Raw genomic sequence first — 20962 nt, 5'->3', positions numbered from 1 at the left:
TCTGGATGTGGAAAAGAAAGAGCGAGATAAAACTGACGAGGGCTGAGGGCAGAAGAAATAAGGATGGGTTCAGAAGGGATACAGCTTACCCCCTCTCTTACTCTCAGTCAGAATCTCAATTGCTTTACACACCTGCTTCCGTGTCTCCAAACTGGGCCTGACACTGCAAATGGACATTGTAATACAACTCCTTTCCCTTCCCAACCAGATCTAACTTTCTCCCCTCCCCGTCCAAAACCATCTTCAAGCAGTGGCAGCAGCAGTCAGCACTTCCGACGTCAAAACCGTGTAAGAAAGGAAAGGGTGGTGGTTAAGTGTTTCCTATGTGCCAAGTACTGTACTGAGCACTAAAGTAGATACAGTGCAATCATGGTCAGACTCTGACTTTGTCCCAAACAAGGCTCACAGTCGAAGTGGGAGAGGGAACAGATACTTAATCGCCATTTGATAGATAAGGAAACCAAGGAACAGAGAAATTTAGTGACTAGCCCAAGGTAAGGGGCAGAACCAGGGTTAGAATCCTGGTCTCCTGACTCCCAATCAATCCTGTGCTCTTTCTGCTAGGCCACACTGCTTGGGATAAAGAAGGACAAAAATTTGTGTAAGCACGTGTGGGCCATGTTTGTTTTCCATGTACCTGAAAACATGTGGATATCTGTATACGCCTGGGCAAATATGTAATACCTGGTGACCGTGCATGTATGGCAGGGTATGTTTTGAACCAAGCGCTGTGTGTAACATAGCACCAAGGAAGCATATGTATATCAGAGAGATCATTTCAAAGAGGGGGGATAAGAGAGGCAGGGGTACGACACGATAGTATGCGTCTGGGACTCACTAAGTATGAAAAAAATATAGAATGAGAAGAATTAGCAGAGGCTAGAGTATCTTGCAGAGGAGAAGAATACAACCAGGAAAAAAAAATTGCTTACAATGTTCTGCCCCAGACTTGACTCCAACTGTTACTCTCAACCAGTATCAAAATATTTTTTTTCCACAACAGGAGGCAACTTTATGCAATAGATTCCACAATGAAGAACCTTGAGGTTTGACAAAAAATACAATGCAGACATCCTCTAGTGACAATGAAGAGTGCTCTCTGCTCTTTTTTTTTTCTTTTTCTTTTGGTGTCACTTGAGGCGGCAAAAAAAGTCACAGGACAAAATGGTCTTCATCTGCCTCTGACAGAGGACAGAGTCAAGAATCTTCGATTCTGTCCCCAATTCTGCTACTGATTTGTTGCACAACCTCAATGAAGCGTCTCTGAATTTCAGATTTCTGGATGAGTAAACTGAATGAGCTCAATCAGCCCATATTATAAAGAGTAAGGTCAGCTCTGCAGGATTTCAAGACACAAAAATATGTACACACGATAATAATAATAATGATAATGACGGCATTTATTAAGCGCTTACTATGTGCAAAGCACTGTTCTAAGCGCTGGGGGGGATACAAGGTGATCAGGTTGTCCCACGGGGGGCTCACAGTCAATCCCCATTTTATAGATGAGGGAACTGAGGCACAGAGAAGCAAAGTGACTTGCCCAAAGTCACACAGCGGACAATTGGCAGAGTTGGGATTTGAACCCAGTCAATCATCACAGCAATCTAAGTCACTGCAATTTTTGTCCCTCGTGAACTATGTAGCTCAACTCCAGGTCCTCTCACCCGCCTTCGATTTGTTGATAACGTCTTATTCTTGGAAACACAGTCTCATCTGGTTTCACCTCCACAGTACTCTAATGGTTCTCAGTCTCATTTGCTGGCTCTTCTTTCCCCTTTCAGTCCCTAACTGTGGGTGTCCCACAGGCTCTGCTCTGAGTCCCTTGCTTTTTTTGCTCTTTACACATACTCTCTCAGTGAGTTCATGTCCTCACATAGCTTAAGCTACTAGCCATAGTTGGATGACACCCAAATCTACCTCATCACACCCAACTTCTCTTCTGGGCAAGTCGGGAGAGGCGACGTGGCCTCGTGGAAACAGCAAGAATCCGGGAGTCAGGAGACTTAGATTTGAGCCCCAGCTCCTCCACTGTACTATTTTATTGAGTGACCGTACAACAATTAACCTCTCTGGGCCTCAATTTCTCCACTTATAAAATGGGGATGAGACCGTGAACCCCAGGTGTGCCTGAAACTCTGTTGAACTCAGCTCCTCACTTAATAGAATCTCAATAAACACTGATGTTAATGATGACTAATTCAACTTAGAAGAATCAGGTTGGATTCATAAACAGACAAGTCCATTTTGGTGGTGAAAATATTCAGACTTATAAAAACAGATTTTCTTCAGAATTTGGGAGGTTTCACTGTAATTTAAAAAAAAAATATGAGGTGGCTGGAGAAAACAGGTAAAAACCTAAAATCTATATCCCACTGATTTTTCCTTCATTTCTAGATTTGGGATCCAAGGTGGAATGCACATCTACCTCATTTTCTGGTGTGATATTGAACAGCTATTGCTTCCTTATATTGACACAGTAAACTCAAAATGGACATTTTGATGCTCCCACTTGAACGAAGAATTCAAAGCTTGCTAAGCTTTTGAACAAACATGCTCTGAAACCAAAGCTGAAACATAATTTGTTGATCCACGGGTCTTAAAATATCAGTCTTTCGTCAGCTATCTTAATAGTAATTTCCCCCAGTTCTACCCTCAAGTGCGTGTTTCCTTTTTGCTTTTCATACTATCCCAAATTTGGCAAACCACCTAAACCAACAAGGTATGGGATTTTGGTGATTTATTAGGTGTATGTTTTTCTCCCGGTACCAGACCAAACTTTTTACAAACAGCTGTGATCACAAATGGAGTCTAATTTCCCCTTGAGAATTACAGGCAGACATCACAGGAAGAATGTCATAATGCAGGTTGCTCACTAAGAAAGACCTGTACTTCCTTTTCCTCATGGCAGCTCAAGTCAGCTCATAAAATCCTTAGTTCCCGAGTTGAGGATAGCACTTCGGTCTTAATCAATTGTATTTATTGAGCGCTATGTGCAGAGTGTGCAATAATAATAATAATGATGGTATTTGTTAAGCACTTACTAAGTGCAAAGCACTGTTCTAAGCGCTGGGGAGGTTACAAGGTGATCAAGTTGTCCCATGGGGGGGCTCACAGTTTTAATCCCCATTTTCCAGATGAGGTAACTGAGGCCCAGAGAAGTGAAGTGACTTACCCAAAGTCACACAGCAGACAGTTGGAGGAGCCGGGATTTGAACCCATGGCCTCTGACTCCAAAGCCCGTGCTCTTTCCACTGAGCTACACTGTTTCTCAATGCTAAATGCTTGGGGGAGTACAATATTTAACAGAGTCGGTAGACACATTCTCTCCCCACAAAGAGCTTACAGTGTAGAGGGGGAGATGGACATTAACAGAAATAAATCATGGATAAAATACATAAGTGCCATGGGGCTGAAAAGAGGGTGCAAATCCAAGTAGGGAGTGGGAGAAGAGGAAATGAGGGTTTGGTCAGGGAGATGTGCTTTAAACAAGGTTTTGAATGTGGGGAGAGTGATTGTCAGATATGAAGAGGGAGGCCCGAGACAGGACGCGGGCAAGAGATCGGAGATGAGATAGATGAGATCTGATAAGGTTGAGGCCAACCCGCTGCCCAGCAAGAAACCGAATGGAGTGAAACAGCTTAATGGCCCAAACTGGTCTATTTTCAGGGTGGAAATAAGGACAGGTCCAACGGCAGTGGCCCTGAAAAGCAATAGATACCGGGAACATTGGCCGTTGGTCACAGGTTCGGCGGTTCAAGATGACCCGCTAAACAACCTTTATGCCTTGCAACATTAGAGAAACGGCGTGGCTCAGTGGGAAGAGCCCGGGCTTTGGAGTCAGAGGTCATGGGTTCGAATCCCGACTCTGCCAATTGTCAGCCGTGTGACTTTGGGCAAGTCACTTCACTTCTCTGAGCCTCAGTGACTTCATCTGTAAAATGGGGATGAAGACTGTGAGCCCCACATGGGACAACCTGATCACCTTGTATCCCCCCAGCACTTAGAACAGTGCTTTGCACATAGAAAGCACTCAATAAATACGATTGAATGAATTGGCCCACTGCTGCTTCCAAGCTATGATCGCAGACCACAGGAGAAGTGACTAAACAGCTCAAAACAGACAGAGGATCAGTTTATATGGATTACTTATTGGCAAATCTGCTAATCATTTGGCAATGAAACTTGTGTTTACTTTTATTCATAATCACTCATATTTATTGAGTGCTTACTATGTGCAGAGCACTGTACTAAGCACTTGGGAGAGTACGACATAACAGTGAAGCGGACATATTCCCCGCCCACAATGAGCTCCCAGTCAAGAGTATTTACTGAGCACCTACTGGATACAGGGCCCAGTACTGAGCTTTTGGGGGACATTAATTGGAAAACCAGATGTGAATTGTCCTTGATTCCATAGGAAGAAGTGGGCAAGACTAGGTTCAACTGATAGATGCAAGTAAATAAATCGGTAACAAATCCATACATTAAAGTGGCTGGAGGGAAGATATAACTGGGAAAGTGGAGAAATTAATCTGATAACGCCTTTTGGCAGAGGAGGCTTTGAAGGAAGGGAAGGATATAGTTTGGCAAGGCTAAACAGAGAGTGCATTCTGAGCTGGGGGAGAGTGTGAACAATGATTTGGCAACGGCAGGAGAGTCAAGACTGAGAAACAGCGTGAAGGTTTGCCTGAGAACAACGCACACTGGGGGGAATTGGGAGATGAGAGAATTGGGTCCAGCGTGAAACTTCTCCATTTGAAAGAGTCGTAAATTTTAAAAGGACCCTGAAGGAAATCCCCCAAAAGACTTCAAGGGATAGACAATACAGTCTGACAAGAAAGGCTAAAGATTTAGCTGGAAAAAATAAAAGCTACGAAATGACAACTGTCTTGCAATATATGAAAGCTAACATAGAAGGTGGAGCCTAATTTTCTGCTTGTAGACTAAAAACAGAATAAGAGGCAGTGGCTCTAAACTGCAGTAAGAAGGAGTTAAATGAAATGGAAGACCTTCTTGACCATAACGAGGGCTTGATTGTGGGATGGGCTATATCTAAAGAGGATGTGGTGTTTCCTTCCCCAGGGATCCTTATGGACAGAGGAGGTTCCCATCCATCTAGAATGGTTTAGATTAATCTGCCAAGAGCCAGAGAAACGTACTGTGTGACCTCTGGAAGCCTTTTACAACACTATTTTTCCACAGATCAGTGGGACTGGGTCAGACCTAAAGGCCAAAAACAGAGAAGAGGAAAAAAAAAACCCCAAAACCAGCAAAAACACCTGGGAATTGTGATACATATTAAGGGATACATCTATTGTATCCCTATGTTATATTAAATATATAATGTTATGTTAATATATATATAATATATGTTAATAAATATATAATTACATGTTATGTTAAATATTACATATACTGTGCCTAAATTTGGCAGGAAGGATTCACTGCAGGAGGAGGCTGGAACAAAGGAGAGCCTCCTCTCCCCACCCTTTTTAAGGTATTTGTTAAGTATTTACTATGTGTCAGGCATTGCACTAAGAGCTGGGGTAGATACAGGATCATCAGGTTAGACAGAGTCCCTGCCTCACATGGGGCTCACAATCTTAATCCTCATTTTACAGATGAGGTAAGTGAGGCACAGAGAAGTTAAGTGACTTGCCTAAAGTCACACAGCAAAGTAATGGAGCCAGATTTAGAACTAAGGTCTTCTGACTTGCAAGACATGCTACTTCTCAGCTTGCCAGGCAAGGCTGGAACAAAGGCGAGCCTCCTCTCCTGCTCCTTCTCCCCCCACTCTTTTTATGGTAATAATGATGGCATTTATTAAGCGCTTACTATGTGCAAAGCACTGTTCTAAGCGCTGGGGAGGTTACAAGGCCATCAGGTTGTCCCACGGGGGGCTCACAGCCTTCATCCCCATTTGACAGATGAGGGAACTGAGGCCCAGAGAAGTGAAGTGACTTGCCCAAAGTCACACAGCTGACAATTGGCGGAGCCGGGATTTGAACCCATGACCTCTGACTCCAAAGCCCGGGCTCCTTCCACTGAGCCATGCTGCTTCTCATGGTATTTGTTAAGTTCTTACTATGTGCCAGGCGCTGTACTAAGGGCTGGGGGTAGATGACAGGATCATCAGGTTACAGTCCCTGTCCCACGTGGGGCTCACAGTCTCAATCCCCACTTTACAGATGACGTAAGTGAGACACAGAGAAGTGAAATGACTTGTCCGAGGTCACACAGCAGACAAGTAAAGGAGCCAGGTTTAAAATGAAGGTCCTCGGATTCCCAGGCCATGCTGCTTCTCCCGTCGCAGGACAAAGGAGAGCCTCCTCTTCCACTCCTCCTCCCCCTGTATAACAAGGTCTCAGGCCCCGATCCAGCAATGTGTGTGTGTGCAGGGATCCCCGCCACCCATACGGAGGTGGGAAAACTCCGGGCTGGCTCCAGTAGGATTCCCGGCGCATTGTGCCACACCTGCTCCCGACTGCCAGGGCCAAATCTCAAAACCGATGCCCGGAATTGAATGCGCAATCTTCCTCCTGATAAACGCGAGCCACAAACATCGTACTAAGCTACTTTGCAAATGCAGCAGGCTGGAGCCCTGCCACCGTTCCCTCACACGCGGCTATTTCTCACACAAAAAGTGCCTGCAGAGGAAACAGAGAGGATTTCCTTTGTGTTTCATACGCTTCCTTCCAACAAGACCTTCTCCACCTGGCTGAACAGTTCCTGCAGCCTACTCCACTGGAAGGAAACCGTTGCATTTCCTACAAGCATTGGCATTATTTCAAATACATAGCTGAAGGGCCTTATACTGTGAGCCCACTGTTGGGTAGGGACTGTCTCTATATGTTGCCAATTTGTACTTCCCAAGCGCTTAGTACAGTGCTCTGCGCATAGTAAGCGCTCAATAAATACGATTGATTGATTGATTGATTGATTATACGTTCTAGTAAGATCGAAAGGTTTGTCATATTTCAGTCAATCGATCAATGGTATTTATTGAGCACCTGAGTGTAAGAGCAGTGTACTAAGCCCTTGGGAGAAAAATTAAGGGGCAGCATGGTCTAGTAGATGGAGCTTGGAGTCAGAAAGACCTGAGTTCTCACCCCCGCTCCATCACTCGCCTGCTGTGGGACCTTGGGCGAGTCACTTAACTTCTCTGTGCCTCGTTTCCCTCCCCGGTAAAATGGGGATTAATAATGGCATTTATTAAGCGCTTACTATGTGCAAAGCACTGTTCTAAGCACTGGGGAGGTTACAAGGTGATGAGGTTGTCCCACGGAGGGCTCACAGTCTTAATCCCCATTTTACAGATGAGGTAAGCGAGGCCCAGAGAAGCGAAGTGACTTGCCCAAAGTCACACAGCTGACAAGTGGCGGAGCCGGGGTTTGAACCCATGACCTCGGACTCCAAAGCCCGTGCTCTTTCCGTGCACTTTAGAGAAGCAGCGTGGCTCAGTGGAAAGAGCACGGGCTTTGGAGTCAGAGGTGATGGGTTCAAATCCCGACTCCGCCAACTGTGAGCTGTGTGACTTTGGGCAAGTCACTTAACTTCTCTGGGCCTCAGTTACCTCATCTGTAAAATGGGGATTAAGACTGTGAGCCCCCTGTGGGACAACCTGATCACCTTGTAACCTCCCCAGCACTTAGAAAGGTGCTTTGCACATAGTAAGTGCTTAATAAATGCTATCATTATTATTATTATTATTATCATTATTTCCACTGAGCCACACTGCTTCCCTAATAATAATAATTTTGGTATTTGTTAAGCGCTTACTATGTGCAAAGCACTGTTAGGCTCTGACCCCCATGTGGGCCAGGGACTCTGTCCAACCTGATTTCTCTGTAGCTACCCCAGTGTTTAGTAAAGTACCTAGTAAGCAATTAATACCATTTAAAAAAAAAAGTTGCAGTGACTGTCATCACAATTCTCTCTGGAAGTTTGGTTAAACTACACCAAACCTCTCCAAGTCATTCATTCATTCAGTCATATTTTTTGAGCGCTTACTGTGTGCAAAGCACTGTACTAAGCCCTTGGGAGAGTACAATAAGTCCTCTTGTACCAGCGGCTAGCTACCAAACACCTGTCTAAGCCATAAGGCTGCAACCATGTGGAATTGATCCCTAGGTGATGCAGTCATTTTCTGGAAAAAGGGGAAAGTTCCTACTTCTCTTAAAAAAAAAAATGATCAATTTGTGTCTTACATATCTAAGTAAAGCAATAGGCTAGTAGGAGCAAGAACAGAGACGGGAAGAAACTGAAATTAACTGCAGGTTTTGAGATGCTGTAAAACGAAGCAATCATCGTACAAATAGCTCCACAGTTTCCGAGGAAATGGCTCGAATTAGTTGTTGAGGATGGATTTTTGACAGCGTTATTCGATTTTTGCTATTCGTGAAATGATTTGTCTTAACAGCTCACCCAATTGTTCTTTTTGCCAGCATAAATTTCCATGTTTTCCCCATACTGTGGTTCCTCAAGTAAGGTCTGATATTCAAACATGAGTCGAGAGCTCTCTCGGAGCCTGCCGCACTGGAACAGATGATACTGCTGCACCAATTCCTTCACCACCATCAGAAGGCATTCGGGGTTGGAAGGATTCCAGGAGGCTAAACTCTGCAAGACACACAGACACACCCACACAAAACAACAAAAAAAGACTAGGTCAAGTTTCCAATTATTATTATTAACAATAATAATAATAATAATAATGGCATTAATTAAGCGCTTACTATGTGCAAAGCACTGTTCTAAGCGCTGGGGAGGTCACAAGGTGATCAGGTTGTCCCACAGGGGGCTCACAGTCTTAATCCCCATTTTACAGATGATGTCACTGAGGCCCAGAGAAGTTAAGCGATTTGCCCAAAGCCACACAGCTGACAATTGGCAGAGCCGGGATTTGAACCCGTGACCTCTGACTCCAAAGCCCGGGCTCTTTCTCCACTGAGCCACACTGCTCACTTGGACTTTTATCATCAACACAGAGATAAAGCTGATCTGATCTGAACAAGCAGCGTGGCCTAGTCCGGGAAGTCTGGGTCCTAATCCCGGTTCTGCCACTTGTCCTCTGCGTGACCTTGGACAAGTCACTTCACTTCCTTCTGCCTCAGTTACCTCATCTGGAAAATGGACATAAAGACTGTGAGCCCCATGTGGGATGTAGGCTGTAACCAACCTGATAATCTTGTATCTATCCCAGAGTTTACTGCACACTGTAAGCACTTAACAAATACCATTTTTAATAATCCAGATTCTGCAGAGACCATAAATTCATTCATTCATTCATTCAATCGTATTTATTGAGCGCTTACTGTGTGCAGAGCACTGTACTAAGCGCTTGGGAAGTACATCCGGTGGTTGCAGCTGGTTTTGCCTCAAGTCAGCTCCCTAGCAGAAGGCCAGAAGATCCACCAACAAATGGAGGCAGGGGACTAGGGATGAGAAACACCACCAAAGCAATCCATTTTCACCTGACCCACAGGTGTTCTTTCCACAGTTCCACTTCTCACACACGGAGAAGCAGTGTAGCCTAGTGGATAGAGAACGGAGCTGGGAGTCAGAAAGACCTGGGTTCTAGTATATATATATAATAAATATGTACAAACATATATCATCATCATCAATCGTATTTATTGAGCGCTTACTATGTGCAGAGCACTGTACTAAGCGCTTGGGAAGTACAAATTGGCAGCACATAGATACAGTCCCTACCCAACAGTGGGCTCACAGTCTAAAAGGGGGAGACAGAGAACAAAACCAAACATACCAACAAAATAAAATAAATAGGATAGATATGTACAAGTAAAATAAATAGAGTAATAAATATGTACAACCATATATACATATATACAGGTGCTGTGGGGAAGGGAAGGAGGTAGGACGGGGGGATGGAGAGGGGGAAGAGGGGGAGAGGAAGGAAAGGGCTCAGTCTGGGAAGGCCTCCTGGAGGAGGTGAGCTCTCAGCAGGGCCTTGACATGTATGTATATAGACCTGTATATATGTATATATGTTTGTACATATTTATTACTCTATTTATTTTACCTGTACATATCTATTCTATTTATTTTATTTTGTTAGCATGTTTGGTTTTGTTCTCTGTCTCCCCCTTTAAGACTGTGAGCCCACTGTTGGGTAGGGACCGTCTCTATATGTTGCCAACTTGTACTTCCCAAGCACTTAGTACAGTGCTCTGCACACAGTAAGCGCTCAATAAATACAATTGATTGATTGATTGATTGATAGTCCCAGCACCACCACTTGTCTGCTGGGTGATCCTGGGCAAGTCACTTCACTTCTCTGGGCCTCAGTTACCTCATCTGTAAAATGGGGATTAAGGCTGTGAGCCCTGTGAGGGACTGTGTCCAACCCGATTGTCCCGGATCAACCCCAGTGCTTAGAACAGCTCCTGAAACATAGTAAGTGCTTAAAAGATACCGCAAATTATTATTATTGCTATCACAAGTTCCTACTGCCAATAATAACAACAATTATGGTATTTGTTAAGCACTTACTACGTGCCAAGCACGGTTGTTGTAGCTGGGGTAGATGCAGGGTAACCAGGTTGTCCCAGGTGGGGCTCACAGTCTCAATCTCCATTTTACAGATGAGGTAACTGAGGCACAGAGAAGTTAAGCGACTTGCCCAAGGTCACACAGCAGACAAATGGCAGAGCAGGGATTAGAGCCCACAACGTCTGGCTCTTGCCACTAGGCCATGCTTCTCTACAAACTAATCAGTTGGACAAAGTTCACGTCCCACATAATAATAATAATAATAATAATAATAATAATAATAATAGCATTTATTAAGCGCTTACTATGTGCAAAGCACTGTTCTAAGCGCTGGGGAGGTTACAAGGTGATCAGGTTGTCCCACAGGGGGCTCACAGTCTTCATCCCCATTTTACAGATGAGGGAACTGAGGCTCAAAGAAGTGAAGTGACTTGCCCAAGGTCATACAGCAGACATGTGGCGGAGTAGGGATTTGAACCCATGACCTCTGACTCCAAAGCCCGGGCTCTTTCCACTGAGCCACGCTGCTTCCCTAATAAGAATAAGAATGGCATGTATTAAACAGTTACTATGTGCCGAGCACTGTTATAAGCGCTCGGGAGGTTACAAGGTGATCATGTGAAGTAGGTACAGGGGTATAGCCGCGTGGCTCAGTGGAAAGAGCCCGGGCTTTGGAGTCAGAGGTCATGGGTTCAAATCCCAGCTCCGCCAATTGTCAGCTGTGTGACTTTGGGCAAGTCACTTCACTTCTCTGGGCCTCAGTTCCCTCATCTGTAAATGGGGATTAAGACTGTGAGCCCCACGTGGGACAACCTGATCACCTTGTAGCCCCCCCAGAGCTTAGAACAGTGCTTGGCACATAGTAAGCACTTAACAAATGCAATCATTATCATTATTATTCTAGGGACCGTCTCTATTTGTTGCCAACTTGTACTTCCCAAGCACTTAGTACAGTGCTCTGCAAACAGTAAGCGCTCAATAAATACGACTGAATGAGTGAATATAGAGACGGTCCCTACCCAACAGCGGGTTCACAGTCTAGAAGTGGGAGACATACAACAAACCATATTAACAAAATAAAACAAATAGAATAAATATGTACAAGTAAAATAGAGTAATAAATATGCCTGTACTTTATCCATTATACCATGTTGCTTCCATAGGCCTTTAATAATTACTTCACTCGGACATAATAATAATAATAATGATCATTGTGGTGTTTAAGTCCTTGTTTGTGCTAAATACCGGGGTAGATGGATCACTATCATTTTACAGATGGGGAAACAGAGGCAGATAAATTCATTGACTTGCCCAAGGTCACACAGTAGGCAAGTGTTATAGCCGAGATTAATACAGAGGCGTGCAGACTCCTATTCCTGGGCTCTTTCCAGTCATATTAAAAACATACGTTTGGATTTAATGTATTTGTTTAAACTACCCTGTAACATTATTATGAGAGATTGTTCATGAGTTGCTGAATTTGTTTTCAGAAACTTGAGCATACCATACCACTGATATCAGAATAAGCATTAGAAGGCCCGGTGTTGGGTAGGGACCGTCTCTATATGTTGCCAACTTGTACTTCCCAAGCGTTTAGTACAGTGCTGTGCACACAGTGAGCGCTCACTAAATATGATTGAATGAATGAATGAATAAACAGGTGCAGTGGGGAGGGGAAGGAGGTAAGGCGGGGGGATGGGGACCCCATTTAGCCTCGTCTCCCATCCCCCCACCTCCCTTCACCCCATCCCCAATATCCCCCCCATCCCGGATGCCGTTCCCTCATCCCATCCCGCATCTGATCCACTAGGCCACACTGGAAGCAATCAATCAGCGGTATTACTGAGTGCTTACGATGTTTAGGGCACTGAACTGAATTTCATTCAATCGTATTTATTGAGCGCTTACTGTGTGCAGAGCACTGTACTAAGCGCTTGGGAAGTACAAGTTGGCAGCATATAGAGACAGTCCCTACCCAACAGTGGGGCTCAATGTTTCCCAAATTGTACTTCCCAAGCGCTTAGTACAGTGCTCTGCACACAGTAAGTGCTCAATAAATACGATTGATTGATTGATTGAGAGATTACCATATAGCAGATTTGGTAGGCATGGGGGAATCCAGGAAAAAGTGCGGGGAACTTTGTGAGAAGTCTTGGGAAGGAGGGGAGTTAAGTGGTGAGCCAGGGTTAGGGAAGATAAGAACTGCTTCAGGACCCCCTTGTTCATTCATTCATTCATTCATTCATTCAATCGCATTTATTTAGTGCTTACTGTGTGCAGAGCACTGTACTAAGCGCTTGGGAAGTACAAGTTGGCAGCATATAGAGACGGTCCCTACCCAACAGTGGGGCTCAATGCTTGAGAGATTACCATATGGCGGATTTGGTAGGCGTGGGGGAATCCGGGAAAAAGTGCGGGGAACTTTGTGAGAAGTCTTGGGAAGGAGGGGAGTTAAGTGGTGAGCTAGGGTTAGGGAAGATAAGAACTGCTTCAGGACCCCCTTGTTCATTCATTCATTCATTTAGTTGTATTTATTGAGCACTTACTGTGTGCAGAGCACTTCATTCACTCATTCATTCAATCGTATTTATTGGGCACTTACTGTGTGCAGAGCACTGTACTAAGCACTTGGGAAGTACAAGTTGGCAACATATAGAGACGGTCCCTACCCAACAGTGGGCTCACAGTCTAGAAGGGGGAGACAGAGAGCAAAGCAAAACATATTAACAAAATAAAATAAATAGAATATGTACAAGTACAATAAATTGAGTAATAAGTACGTAAAAACATATATACATATATCCAGGTGCTGTGGGGAAGGGAAGGAGGTAAGGTGGGGAGGATGGAGAGGGGGAGGGGGAACTGTACTAAGCGCTTGGGAAGTACAAGTTGGCAGCATATAGAGACGGTCCCTACCCAACAGTGGGGCTCAGTGCTTGAGAGATTACCACATAGCAGATTTGGTAGGTGGCGGGGAATCCAGGAAAAAGTGCAGGGAACTTTGTGAGAAATCTTGGGAAGGAGGGGAGTTTAAGTGGTGAGCCAGGGTTAGGGAAGATAAGAACTGCTTCAGAACCCCCTTGTTCATTCATTCAATCATTCAGTCGTATTTATTGAGCGATTACGGTGTGCAGAGCACTGTACTAAGCGCTTGGGAAGTACAAGTTGGCAGCATATAGAGACGGTCCCTACCCAACAGTGGGGCTCAATGCTTGAGAGATTACCACATAGCAGATTTGGTAGGTGGGGGGGAATCCAGGAAAAAGTGCGCGGAACTTTGTGAGAAATCTTGGGAAGGAGGGGAGTTAAGTGGTGAGCCAGGGTTAGGGAAGATAAGAACTGCTTCAGGACCCCCTTGTTCATTCATTCATTCATTCAGCGTATTTATTGAGTGCTTACTGTGTGCAGAGCACTGTACTAAGCGCTTGGGAAGTACAAGTTGGCAGCATATGCAACTGCAAGGCATTTTTATAGAGTCATTAAATACTAGAACTTGGAAGGACTCCCCAGAGACTGTACCACGTAAACCCTTCCCCACTACCCCCTCCTCGCCCCTACCCCGAGGAGTTTTTCTCTGTCCTACATGGGGACATTCAATTCATCACCACAAATGTAATGTGGATTTCAGCGGGACGTTTTCCTCCTTGGCCATCATTCTTCATGCACTGATCCTGCTGTACTTCTTGAAGATAAGTAGCCTTATTAATGGCCTAGAGCCAAGAGCCCGGCCTTGGGAGTCAGAGGACATGGGTTCTAATCCCGGCTCTGCCACTTGTCTCCTGTGTGACCTTGGGCAAGCCACTTAACTTCTCTGGGCCTCAGTTAGCTCATCTGGAAAATCTGGATAGTGGAAAATGGGGATGAAGACCGTGAGCCCCATGTTGGACAACCTAGACTGTGAGCCCACTGTTGGGTAGGGACCGTCTCTATATGTGGCCAACTTGTACTTCCCAAGTGCTTAGTCCAGTGCTCTGCACACAGTAAGCGCTCAATAAATACGATTGAATGAATGAATGAACCTGATTACCTTGTATCTACCCCAGCACTCAGAACATTGTTTGGCACATAGTAAGTGCTTAACAAATACCATTATTAGAGAAGCAGCGTGGCTCAGTGGAAAGAGCCCGGGCTTTGGAGTCAGAGGTCATGGGTCCAAATCCCGACTCCACCAATTGTCAGCTGTGTGACTTTGGGCAAGTCACTTCACTTCTCTGGGCCTAAGTTCCCTCATCTGTAAAATGGGGATGAAGACTGTGAGCCCCCCGTGGGACAACCTGATCACCTTGTAACCCCCCAGTGCTTAGAACAGTGCTTTGCACATAGTAAGCGCTTAATAAATGCCATCATCATCATCATTATTATTATTATTATTATAACTACTCCACCAAGAGGCCTCTCCACAACTGAGTCCTCATTTCCCCTTCTCTCACTCCCTTCTGCGTTGTCATTGCCCTTGAATTTGCACACTTTGTTCACCCCTCCCTCAGACCCACAGCACTTGTATACCTAACCATAACTTATTTACATTAATGTCTGTTTCTCTTTCTAAGTACCTTGTGGGCAGGGAGTGTGTCTACCAACTCTGCAATATTGTACCCTCCCAAATGCTTAGTAGAGTGTTTCGCAAGCAGTGAGCATTCCACGAACGTGACTGATTGAAGATCATCCTTAAATCACTCCTCGGTCTTCTATTAGGAAAAACAAATAAATCCCCAATTTCTTATTTTCTTTTCCTCACAGCTGCACCAGTTCTCCAACTTTGGCGTCGGATTTGGCTCAGGGCTGGTGACGAATGCACCACCTGGGAAGGAGTGTCTTCATGCAGAACGAGGCTTTGGTGTAGTTTTCCCTTCTACTGAAAAAATGAATTCATTATGGGATTAAATGAGCTGTTACTTTATGCCAGGCACTGTGCTAATCAATCAATCAATCAATCGTATTTATTGAGCGCTTACTGTGTGCAGAGCACTGTACTAAGCGCTTGGGAAGTACAAATTGGCAACATAAGCAAGCTTAGCAATTGCTAAGCAATTGGGCTGCTAACAAAATAACTAGATTAGAGCCACAGGGAGCTCGTAATCTAAGAGGGTTTAAGCGCTTAGTACAGTGCCCTGCACACAGTAAGCACTCAATAAATATGATTGATTGATGGAGAGCAGATATTTTGTCCCCATTTTACAGATACAGTAATTGAGGCCCAGAGAGGTTGCGTGACTAGCCCAAGGACACGCAGCAGGCCGATGGCAGAAGTGGGATGGGAATCCATGTCCCTTGATGGCTAGTTCCGAGTTCCAGGCCTTCCTAGTGGAGGGAGCGCTTGCTGTGTAGAGTGTGGTCAGCCCAAACTGGCAGATGAAATTTCTGGACCCCGTCACTGGTGATGTTTGCTTCCAAATTGGGTGTTAGGTCACCTGGGTCTCTGATTCCTCACCGATAGGAAAACAAACTATGGGAAAAATGGTGGAAATCAATAGCTGAGCCCATTGTTGGGTAGGGACCATCTCTATATGTTGCTGACTTGTACTCCCCAAGCGCTTACTAAGCGCTCAATAAATACGACTGAATGACTGAATGAATGAACTTTGGGGGTTGCATGCTTCCAAAATTCTAAGTACCATAGTATTCACCCATTCCAACATTTCACACATGCACTCAAGCCATTTTTTCTTCCCCAACGACAGCTTATTATCAAAACAGACTCACATTGTCGGACACTCAAATTACGGCAGAACTGAGGGTATTACAGGAAACTCCCATTGTTCCACATTCAGAAATGCTGCAATTGACCCCTTAAGCATCAGAGGCTTTTTCCTAATTTCTGACACCTGAGTGGGCTCCGGAGAAATAGCCAACTCCAGGATTAGGATATGAGTGTTACGTTAATGGAAAGGTGGAAGGGTCGAAAACCATGTCCCCCAACTCACATTATAGCCAGCATTTACAGCATTTTCTAAATAATAACATCCTGAATTTGCAGCGCTCTTTTACCAAATCAGTCAGTGGCACTTTCTGTGTTTACAGCATTGTCATAATAATAATAATAATGGTGGTATTTGTTAAGCACTTACTATTGCCAAGCACTGTTCTAAGCACTGGGGTAGATACAAGCTATTCAGGTTGTCCCACATAGGGCTCACAGTCTTCATCCCCATTTTACAGATGAGGTAACTGAGGCACAGAGAAGTTAAGTGACTCGTCCAAGGTCATGCAGCAGACAAGCGGCGGAGCCAGGATTAGAACCCATGACCTCTGACTCCCAAACCCGTGCTCTTTCCACTAAGCCACGCTCCTTCTCTTGGGGAATAAAGTTGGTAGATGTGATTTCTGCCCAAAAGGAGCTACAGTTTACAGGGAGGAGCTTACACTCTACAGAGAGGAGCTTATGCTCTACAAGGAAAAATGGACATTAAAATAGGTTATAGAGAGGGGAAATAGTAGTGTTTTTGAAGTGCTTCTACATCAGTTATCTTGGTTATCCTCAAGACATCACTGTGAGGAAAGGAGAGGCATATATTGTTATCCCCATTTTAGAAATGAAGCAGAGAGACGTTAGGTGGTTTGTCTTAAATCCAGAGGTAGAAATAAAACCCAAAATTTGACTTCCAACCCATGTTCCTTCCCTTACACCACGCTGACTCTCTTCTGTTTAATCATTTTTGAAGATTCACAATTCCTGAATGCTTAACCACATTTACTCTCACATTCTTGAACTTGGGGATACTTATGTTGCCAACTTGTACTTCCCAAGCGCTTAGTACAGTGCTCTGCACACAGTAAGCGCTCAATAAATATGACAATGAATGGGGACCCCAAAATCGAAAAAGGTACTCTATTAGAATCTGCTACTTATATAACGGCATTTGTTAAGCACTTGCTATGTGCCAGGTGCTGTACTAAGCGCCAGGGTGGGTACAACTAAATTGGAATGGACACAGTCCGTGTCCCACATGGGGCTCACAGTCTCAAGCCCCATTTTACAGATGAGGTAACTGAGGCCCAGAGAAGTAAAGTGACTTGGCCAAGGTCACACAGCCCGTGCTCTAACTACCCAATGCCGCTTCTGTACTTATATGTCCAATGAATTTTGATTCCCGTGCACTACATATCTATTGGCCAAAACAAATATTTATTCAGGTACTGATGAGTCACCGAACATCAGTCTCAAGCGATGTACTATGTCAGGATTTACCTGGGTCAGGGAGAGTGAGGCAATAATGGCTTTTCCCCAAAAAACTGGTCTCCCTGCCTCCAGCCTCCCCTCCCTTTGATTTATACTACATCAGCTGCACAGATCATTTTCTGAAGCATCACACAACATCCTGCTCTCCCCTCCTTAAAATTGTCATTTGGCTTCCCCAGTCATTGCCCAAAAAAAAAAAAAGCTCTCCACCAACTCACCCCACCTAATTCATCTGTTCTCTTCACCCACGATTACACAACTCACTTGTTCCCTTTTTTTATGGTTATTTGATAAACACTTACTATGTTCCAGGCACTGAACTAACCACTGGGGTAGATACAAGGTAATTGAGTTGGACACAGCTCCTGTCCCACATAATAATAATGATGGCATTTGTTAAGTGCTTACTATGTGCGACGCACTGTTCTAAGCGCTGGGGGGGATACAAGGTGATCAGGTTGTCCCACGTGGGGCTCGCAGTCTTAATCCCCATTTTACAGATGAGGTAACTGAGGCACAGAGAATCAATCAATCAATCGTATTTATTGAGCGCTTACTATGTGCAGAGCACTGTACTAAGCGCTTAGCACTGTACTAAGCACAGTACACTTAGCACTGCACAGAGAAGTTAAGTGGCTTGCCCAAGGTCACACAGCTGACAAGTGGCTGAGCCGGGATTCGAACCCCTGACCTCTGACTCTCAAGCCTGCACTTTTTCCACGGAGCCACGCTGCTTCTCTGACATAAGGCTTGGTCTTAATCCCCATTTTACAGATGAGGTAAATGAGGCACAGAGGCCGGTAGCAGTGTTTTAAAGAGTTCCCAGGTGGGCTGCAGCGATAACTGTGGAAAGGGTGGAGTGGTGGTAATAATAATAATAATAATAATAATAGTAATAGTAACAATAATAATAAATACTTGTTAAGCACTTAACTATGTGCCAAGCACTGTAGCTAGGCAGGCAGGTCTTGGGAGAAATAAGAGGCTGGCATTTTGTGCCTGAATTTAGTCAAAGCATTTAACTCATGTCATTTAGAAGTTGCTTTCTACTCTTGCTTAAGGTTTCCCAGTTTTAACCAAATGCACACACTTTCTTTCTTCTCTTCAGTTACCATGGCCAGGTTTCTACTTTTGGTTTTCTTTTTATAGTCCCATTCTACATTGCAGACTTTTAGTCAGCTCGTTGTTCGATCAACTTTATTTTCTCCCACCTCTCCCCTCTTACGCATCAAGATAGTTTACTGGTGTTCTTATCCGTTTTAATACGTAGCTCTTTTAAGCTTGGCACCGAGAGCTCTCGGGACCCCCTTTCATGCAACACTTGATTAAAATCTACTTTACCAATATTTTTGCTGTGGTTACAGTTCCTCCCTTTTCCACAGTCAGTATCAGTAGCATTTATTGAGTGCCAACACTGTGCAAAATGTTGGGCTCAGTACTCAGAGGGCAAACCAAAATTACAAGACCAGCTACATTATCTTAGAAAAGCATACAATAGGGACATGCTGACCTAAACCAACAAAACAAAAATAGGTGAAAGAGGGTGAGAGCAGAAATGAATTAAATAATAAAATAATCAATATAACCATAAATTCTATTGGTTTATGATCCTTGTCACCAATATTATCTGTGAGTAATCTCACCACACAACAAGCCAAGAGGGAAAAGGAGGCTTAGAACCATCAGGAAAATTAAGAATGGTGAGTGGGGAGGGCGAGAAGAGGGCTCTGAGGGAATTCGGGAATTTGTGTCAGGGATGCTCTGAACAGAGACAAGAGAGAGAGGAATACTGATGGTAACAATAATAATAATAATGATGATGATGATGGCATTTATTAAGCACTTACTATGTACAAAGCACTTTTCTAAGCGCTGGGGAGGTAACAAGGTGATCAGATTGGATCAGGTTGTCCCACGGGGGGCTCACAGTCTTAATCCCCATTTGACAGATGAGGGAACTGAGGCCCAGAGAAGTTAAGTGCCTTGCCCAAAGTCACACAGCTGACAATTGGCAGAGCCGGGATTTGAACCCATGACCTCTGACTCCAAAGCCTGGGCTCCTTCCGCTCAGCCACGCTGCTTCTCTGCAGCACAAGATAAAGGAAAAGAAATACTTGCTCATTCATCAAGCGTTAGTGGTGGTTAATGATCATCGTGAGTTGTCTGTTGGGAATCAGTCAATCAACGGTATTTACTTAGCACTTACTATGTGCAGAGCACTGTACCACGTGCTTAGAAGAGTACAATATGATACCTGTATATATGTATATATGTTTGTACATATTTATTACTCTATTTATTTATTTATTTTACTTGTACATATCTATTCTATTTATTTTATTTTGTTAGTATGTTTGGTTTTGTTCTCTGTCCCCCCTTTTAGACTGTGAGCCCACTGTTGGGTAGGGACTGTCGCTATATGTTGCCAATTTGTACTTCCCAAGCGCTTAGTACAGTGCTCTGCACATAGTAAGCGCTCAATAAATACGATTGATGATGATGATACAATATGATAGATTTGGTAGGCAAGGAGCTTATAATCTAGTGGAACGGGTAAAGATTCCTCATTTCCACTGACAGACGGAAGGCTTCATAGAGGAGATATAATTCCAGGAGGTCTTTGTTCAGAGGAAGAAAGAACGGCAAGCAGCGAGCAGAGAAGGAAAGAGCATTTTAGATATATAACACATGAAAGAGGGCTTCTCCCCTAGAATCTGTCTCTAATGTCTGTCTCCCGCTTTAGACTGTAAGCTCGTTATGGACAGGGATCATTTCTGTTAATTCTGTTGCATCGTACTCTCTCAAGCGCTTAACACAGTGCTCAGTAAATGGGATTGATTGATCGATAGAACGTGTTGTAGAGAACAATATCTGCATTCCTCCTTTCCCAGATTAGCCCTTCCCTTTCCTTGCTCCCACAGTCCTGAAATCACATTGATCTGCACAGTGTCTGACCCGGACTCATCATCAATCCCCAGAGGATGCCCAGTCCTGGGCAGGAACCAGAACTGTTTAGAGAATTAAAATGATCAGAACTGCAGTGCTTGAAGCGCTGCGATTACTTGCTTTCAGAGTCTCATAAATCAAAGCCCACAGCAATGGAGAAACTCGTCTGAGGTCACACGAAAAGGAAAGCAAAGAATCCACGTCTACTGACAACCTGGTCAATTAGAGGAAAAATCGGGGGGTGTTAGAAGGTGCGTATAAACTAAAAGCTGGATTTTAAGGAAGGCAGCGCTAATCAATCAATCAATCAATCGTATT

The 20962-nt window shown here is 44.3% G+C and overlaps 1 protein-coding gene across 1 annotated transcript in view; it reads right to left on the bottom strand.

The window, feature by feature from the left end:
- Positions 1 to 20962, bottom strand: part of BABAM2 (BRISC and BRCA1 A complex member 2) — a 359856-nt gene that overhangs the window by 241194 nt on the left and 97700 nt on the right. Inside the window, exon 5 of the mRNA XM_038751295.1 lies at positions 8428 to 8622. Coding sequence (XP_038607223.1) covers positions 8428 to 8622 — 195 coding nt within the window. The remainder of the gene's footprint in view (positions 1 to 8427; positions 8623 to 20962) is intronic.

Source organism: Tachyglossus aculeatus, chromosome 9 (assembly GCF_015852505.1).
Source record: "Tachyglossus aculeatus isolate mTacAcu1 chromosome 9, mTacAcu1.pri, whole genome shotgun sequence".
NCBI classification, from domain to species: Eukaryota; Metazoa; Chordata; class Mammalia; order Monotremata; family Tachyglossidae; genus Tachyglossus; species Tachyglossus aculeatus.
Note: the sequence above shows the minus strand (reverse complement) of the source record. Positions and strands in the feature narration are given on the sequence as shown.